General features: G+C 39.0%; 1 protein-coding gene across 1 annotated transcript; it reads right to left on the reverse strand.

Moving 5' to 3' along the window:
• Positions 1-3,609: 3,609 nt before the first annotated feature.
• On the reverse strand, positions 3,610-6,436 carry LOC138026197 (substance-P receptor-like). Its single transcript, XM_068873431.1, has one exon. It carries the CDS (start codon positions 5,346-5,348, stop codon positions 4,308-4,310), a length of 1,041 nt encoding a protein of 346 aa, XP_068729532.1. The 5' UTR covers positions 5,349-6,436; the 3' UTR covers positions 3,610-4,307.
• Between the last annotated feature and the right edge of the window lie 1,064 nt (positions 6,437-7,500).

Genomic DNA, 7,500 nt, shown 5'->3' on the forward strand with positions numbered 1-7,500 from the left:
TGGAAGTGGTGATATTACGTTTTTCCAGCTCAAGAGGTTTAGACGCTGTCGTGAGGCGAAGTTTGAAAAGTGTGGGTAGGGCGTGTTATTCTTAAATCTTGTTATTTGCAAGTCAGAACTGTGAAGTCAAATATTTAGGAGAGTTGATATGTGACTAAATGTTCACGTCGCGTAAAGTCTTGTGTTCCTTGAAAGAAAGTGCTCTTGTTCTTTAGAATCTTAGTATATGGCGAATGGTGAAAAAAATTTAAGTTGTTGTTTGCCCACTGAACACCCTAAGATCCCTCACTGAAGAGCTCGTTCAACATGCGTCCGTGCATTCGGGATCAAATTGGAATTTTTGAGGAGAGGGGAAAACCGGAGTACCCGGAGAAAACCCTCTAGGAGCAAGGAAAGAACGAACAACAAACTTAATCCACATAATGACGCCGGGACCGGGAATCGAACCAGAGCCTTTGATGCTAATGCCAATACTAATACAATTACAAACACTAATCGCTTTATCGATGTCTTACTCACCAAACACCTTAAGAGTGCTCAGGAGCCCGTTCAACATGTGTCCGTCCATTCCGGATCGAATTGGAATTTGGCAGTGTAGGTTTTTCTGGGGGAAAGCCGGGGAAAACCGGAGTACCCGGAGAAAAACCTCTCGGAGCGAGGAAAGAACCACCAACAAACTTAACCCACATGATGCCGGTACCGTGAATCGAACCCGCGCCACATTGGTGGCAGGCGAGTGCTCTCACCACTGCGCCAAGCAATAAATAAATGAAATAAAATAGATAAATAAAAGAAATAATTGAATGAATAAATAGAATAAAGTGAAGAATACGAAATGCATGCTGGGCTCGATTACCAGCCGCTGTTTCGGGAAATGAGCCAGGGCTCATTCCCGAAAACGAGCGGTGGAAAATCGAGCCTAATTCCTTTGCATGCCACTGCGTTAATTTTGTTAAGATGCGCGTGGCTCAGTTTGCATCGGGCGGTTTTCATGTCTCGTCCTTCCACTGGATCACAAAACTCTCCTAAACAACCGATATGAGATTCCAAAAGGGAAACTCATTAGTATCTAAACGGTGTAAACAATCCTTATGCTGTTTTCAGGTCAGTTTTCGACAACCGTGCCCTTATCTCACTCTATAAGAGTCAGTTCCGTAAGCATAAACTGCGATACATCTTATTCTAAAATGGCCGCTGATTTATGCGGGTACAAATTGGCCCTTGTTGCCTCGTTCAAGATAAAATATTCTTTTGAATTTTAAGCTTAAGAACGAGGCAGCAAGGGCTTACTTGAATAAAAACAAAAGAATATTTAAATAGCGGCCATTTTGGAATAAGGTGTATTCCTTCATGCAACTCGTCTCTCCTTTCACCTGCTTCGAGCAGATCTGATCGGACAATCTCAAAAAACGAAGACGCGTTTTTCTATGTAGACAACAGCAACATTTTCTGATTCTGTTCATTAACCATAAAACGATTGACAGAAATTAATTTGGGCTTTCAGTTAACGAAAAACAAGTCCGCCGTTGATCTTTACTTTTCAGATAAATTAACTATCAATATCAGTTCGGTTTGCTTTACCTTCAGCAAAACACAAGAACAAGAAACAAAAACAGACGCATTCACTTGTTGATATTTTATGTAGCTGTCTTAAGTTCTTATGAAATGCGATAATAATAATAATAATAATAATAATAATAATAATAATAACTTTATTTATACTGCTAAAAATGTATTTTTGTTAAAAACAAACTGGTATTAATACATCAGCAGATAAAAATATTTCTGAACTACATAAAAATTATAATAAATAATGGTAATTGAAGTGAGTAGAGTGCACTTTGGTCTGAAATCATACGTGTCTTCTTTTCCTGCAATTTGATTGGTTACCTTAAACAATCCTTGAAATCTGATTGGCTGTTTTGTTTTTATTTAGTGTTCCTTTCTCATTGGCTGGGGAAATAGGTGCGATTTAGAGCAAAATATAGTGCGATTTGGGAATAAATCGCACTGCTAAGAGCCAATCAGATTGCAAGGATCAGCAGTGATTTCTAAATGAATGTAATAACGGGTAAAATAGAATCATATCACATACAATCAAAATCAACTATTTAAATATTATCTTAACAGATCAAAAAGGATAGCAATAAGAAATACTATTTAATTTACCGTGCATATATGACTTAATCTGTCCGATTTTAGCAAAAAACTGTATAATGCACCTATCAATGTAAACCCCTTTGGGGGGGGGGGGGGGGGACGGGCGGGCAAGGGGTGGGGATTTGACGGCGAAATCCATCTCCTCCGTGGGAGGTTTGATCGAGTACCTTTGGTCGGGGGTCGGCAGAGAGACTGGGACCAAGATAAAGCGTGGTTACCTGGCATCGTCTTTATTGGCTTTGGAATGGCGTGGGTTTCGGAGAAAGTGAGTTTTTTATCGATGTTTATCTGCTACTTCATAGGCCATCTAGTCTATTAAAAAATGTTTTTAGGACGTTCCTACTTTGAAGTGAATGTACGTGACACATCATGTTGTCTCATAAGGGAGATAGGTTGATAAATCAAGTTTGCGAGATTCATACCAAGTTTAAGTCATTAAAGTTATTAAAGGTATGCATAGCTTGTCTTTTAATTGGTATTTTGCCCCTGGGTGGGGATTTCTTACTACATTTTGATGAACGTATGCTGCCCCACCTTTGGGAAATTGACCAGAATTTTTGCTCCTTGGTCAAATCCCCACCCCTTGCCCGCCCCCCCCCCCCCCCCCCCACGGGGTTTACATTGATAGGTGCATAAGGCTGCTTTGAATGATGAAAAGGTTGTAATTGATCTTATCGATTTTGGTAAATCGTTCCAATCCTTCGCTGCAGCATATTGACATTTTTTTGTCCAACTGTTGTATTTGCTTTTGGTAAATGTAGCGTAGTTTTCTCTGAGATCTCTCCCGTGCAGACTTGATCGCCGAGGAAGATAGCCTTTTAGTTGGTTTGGACAGTTATAGTCGTTGATGATTTTATAGACCAACTGAATCTCAGAAAACGCCTTCGATTTTTTAATGTTAAGAGTCCCAATTTAGATCTCGTACTCTGAGTGCATGAAGTCCTGTTAGCTTTGAGTATGGTGCGCATAACCTGATTTTGGAGCCTTTCTAGGCTATCATTGAATTTGAACATTGCATCCAAACAGAACATCCCTAATCAAAGATTGGTAGTATCGTTTGTTTATAGATCTTCAATAGGACGCGTCTAGTCAGGAAACTAGAAAGTCTGTTTACAAGACGGATTTTTGGATACGTTCTTTTTTGCATATATGAAAGATACTCTTTCCAAGCCGAGGTATTATCGACGTAGACACCAAGATATTTATAGTTTGTAACTTCCTTGAGGCGATGATCGCGAATAAAGATATTTAAATGATCATAGTACCTCTGATTTGTATAAACTTCTTATGCTAACATTTGCGCAGTCGCTTTAGTTCTAAATCTGCCCGCATTCAGTCTTTTGACATGTAACGTAAAGTCAGTTTGTTCTTCACAAGCTAGTCAAACCTGTTTTTTATGACGGTGATGTTAGCTACACTTTATAAAATCACTGAGAATGACAGCAACAGTTTGCTCTTGGCTTTGAAAAAGAGGATGGAACGAAGCCAAATGACCTAATTTTTCACGAGTTTTAATTTTGAAATTACCCCGTATGGAGCAACATCTCTAAAGACATCATAGTAAAGAGTTGTAAGAGATAAGACCAAGCTTTCAACAGCAACTTAGGCGAATCAAAGTGAAAATTGACAAACTTCACTGGCGCGTATGATTTGATTTAAAATAAAGAAATCACGGCAACTAAAATAAGGCGTCTTTAAATCAAGTAAGATTGTTTAAAAAACATTGAGGAGAAGGTGTTGTAAGCCTTTACAGTGACATCTACAAACGGTGAGACCCCGGCGTCACCAGTCTAAAACAAGGACGATAACTGCAGACTTTTAAAAGGCCCCATCTCACTACACTTCGGTGTTGAAGAACTCGAGGTTTGCTGGAGTCGGAGATATGGTGAATGGCGCTCTGACTGGGTGGTGGTAGTGTAATGTTCTGTTATGGCTGGTTAGTCAACAGAGTCAAGACACCATCTTCGCAACTGAGTAAACCCTTAATTAATCGTCTTCATTTAGTCCTCCTTACTTGACACATCGGTTGATTCTGTTATAGTTTCAAATGACAATACTGCTATCTTGTTGTAACTATCGTCATCTTGTTCTGGGGCCTTCTCAGGTTTGCTTCCCTTGTTTACACCGTCTAGCGTCGTTTGTTTTAGTTAATCATTTTTATTAGACGCCTTGTATTGGAACTTGCACAGTTCAGGCTTCTTAGGACAATTAAACGCCCTTTTTGCGGCCTTCCTGAATTCCTTGCTCATAAATGAACTCACCAAAGGGTTGAATAGTGCATGTGAAAACGCTAACGCGCCAACACAGACAGCAAAAGCACCAAAAGGATCATACGGCTTGATAACTGGTGTGACGTGCAAAAGTTCCAAGAACGTAAGAGGCGTGAGACAGACTACAAACACCAGGAACACCACCAAAAGCATTCTCACGATGTTTCTTCGCATTTTCAAAGCACTGCAAATGTCGAATCGAGATCTTTGGCGATACCGTCCTACGACGTCGTTGAGCTGTTTGGAAACCTTCACGTAAGTGAAACACATGGTCAAGATCGGCAACAAATATAAGGCGACAAACATTGGAACGTGATAAGCAAGAAAAACTTTTAAAAAATGTTCAGGACGCTCTTCCATACAGACACGTTTACCTTTCAATGTGTGAACCGAACTGCGAAACAGCTGAGGCACAGACAAAATCATTGAGGAGATCCATGCCACAACGATCAGTCTCCTACATCTGAATGTTACTTCATGTTTCTTGAAACGCATCGGTTGACATATTGCAAAGTATCTTTCTATGCTGACGAAAGTCAGGCTCAAAATGACAACATTGTAAAATGTGTGCAACAAAAAACGGTGAAACCTGCAAAGGTCATTTCCCCACTCCCACATATCATGAAGAATAGATATACCTTCTACTGGAGTTTGAAGCGCAAACAACAAGTCCGCTGCCACCATATTGCAAAGTAAGTTGTTCGTGATATTTCGCAACTCTTTCAATCGACAAAACACAAACAAAATTGCAGTGTCGACAAAGAAGACCAAAACAAGGAATATAACATACAAAGCAAAACCGAAGTGATGAACCCATACTGGGAGATTGTCAACGTAACCGCCTTCTGTTGCAGTTGCCGCGGAGTTCGTAAAACTTGACGACGATAGAATTGATTCTACAGTTTCATTACTGGCCATGATTATTTGATATAAAGTAAAATCCAAGGTTTGGTAAATTAAAAACGAACATTGTTTGATTATTGAGCCGCTCTTCTCGGTCTTTCTGCAAAGTATGTCATTCTTGTTTTTACGTTTGACTCGAGGTCCTTGATGTTCAAATTGGCTCTCGGTTGTTGATATGATCAGTTTTCAAGCTTGTAAACGACTTTGTCTTCCGATAAAGTCACTTGAACCGAGACTAAATACAATGACGTCAGAATAGCAGTAATTTGTTGAAGAGCACTTGAGCTGTTACTGGGGTGAAATACTGAACAAAGCATTGCTGAATCACATCTCATTAACAATTCAGTTAGCTCACAACCGGAAATTAGCACAATCAGAGAAAGACATTTTATCACATTGTCCAAAAACTAGAATTAAGAGCATGATCAACTCTTAGAATATTCAGTGAGAGCTTTGAAAATGACAAGTCCATCAGTGATACTCGGCGACGGATGCCAAATACTTCAGTTGGTAAAGCCTTCACAGATTTTATTGGGCTTGTGCCCACGTTTAGCAAAACCGCCATGTAACAATTATTGGTAATATTCATCCGTATTCAGTCACCGCAATATTAATGGCACAATTAAAATATCCAGACCACGGGAAAAAGCAACAATACAACCAAATAGCAACGGACATATGCTCAGTTTCCATGACACATGCAATTAACTGTAATAACTTGATTGCAAACTCTTCCAACAAATCTCCACTGCACCCTGCACGCCATTACATATTTTTCGGCAAGAAACAGTCACTGCAGCATTTGTGCATGGGAAAGTATGCAAATGCCGCTTTCATACGCATTGACCCACGACTTTGAAACCCTAATTTAACTAAGCATTGAAATTTGAAGAAAACGTGCGTGATATGTCCAATATGTCATGAACTAAAACCGGCTAGAAAAAACATAGTAACCCTAACTATGGAAAAACCAACTCAAGCAAAGTGTCGCGATGTATCGCTACTGTTTTTGAGATAGGTTTTCAAGTTCACGTTATGTTACTCACGGTTTGTGTGGCAAACGTTGCTCAAAGAGCATTATGATTTGCTGGTAGACAAAAAGAGCAGTTACTAAGGTCAATTATACTGCTTGAAATACAAACACTGAACGTGCGCAGTACACTCTGTATATCACTAGCTGACAGAATGTGAATTTTAATCGTGTATAAGTACTTATACTACGTCAATGGCCGGATGGGGTGGGCTACCATGTAAATTTATTGATCTCTCGGTGATCTTCATTCGACCCTTCCTTATCCCTTTCTTCTATAAATTCCTGAATACCATAACCATCCCTCCTTGCTCACTTGACCGTATCGTTTTCGCTTCACTCACTCACTGCCCGACTCATTCGAGGATGATTTATCTTGTGTGCAACCATGAACCGTAAAAAGCATTTTTGGGTTCACGCTATAAAAAAATATTCACTTTTCTCCTTTGAAAGCAAAGCGTTAGGATATTACTTTCATCATCATTTTATACGCAACTATAAGTTCTCTTCACGGTTTTTTTAATTAACCGTTTCATCCATCTTCCAAAATTGAGGAACAAATTCTCGTGGTGCTTGTTTGGGTAAATAGAATATCAAATTTCTTGGCTCAGAAAACAGTGTTCCTCAGTTCCAAATTTGCCAAATATTTAATTTATTCTGACCTTATCAATAGTTTATTGTTAATATTTAGATATGGCCTTGCGCATTGTTTGATTACGCCACAGAAAATTATATTTATCCCGGCCAAAACGTTCTTTGTCCTCATTTTTGTTTCAAAGTGCACCATTTAGAGCTAGCGAAGTGGCATATTGCAATCATCACACCTCTAATAATTTGCGTATTAAAATCAAATCCAGTTAAAAATAAGCTAGTGATTTCTATTCAAAATCCCGTCGAACAATACTGGTACGATTTACTTGGAAGTGAATCGTAGAAAGCTGGCTTTAACTCTCTAGTTTTAAAATGTAAGATAATTTGCTTCATTTTCTTTTTTGTTTACTTCCTTTTCGTGTTTGTTGGCTTTCAAAAAAGTTGCTAAATATTACTGAAAACGTAGGCAAGAACGTAAAGAAAAATGTTGTTTTCAATGTTAGCGTCAACGACGGCAAATCAATGTCATGACAGTCATATGAATGA

Source organism: Montipora capricornis, chromosome 12 (assembly GCF_036669925.1).
Source record: "Montipora capricornis isolate CH-2021 chromosome 12, ASM3666992v2, whole genome shotgun sequence".
Taxonomy (NCBI): Eukaryota; Metazoa; Cnidaria; class Anthozoa; order Scleractinia; family Acroporidae; genus Montipora; species Montipora capricornis.

Bases quoted from the DNA above. Each gene is read 5' to 3' on its own strand.
- LOC138026197 (XM_068873431.1), bottom strand. From the start codon at position 5,348: ATGGCCAGTAATGAAACTGTAGAATCAATTCTATCGTCGTCAAGTTTT.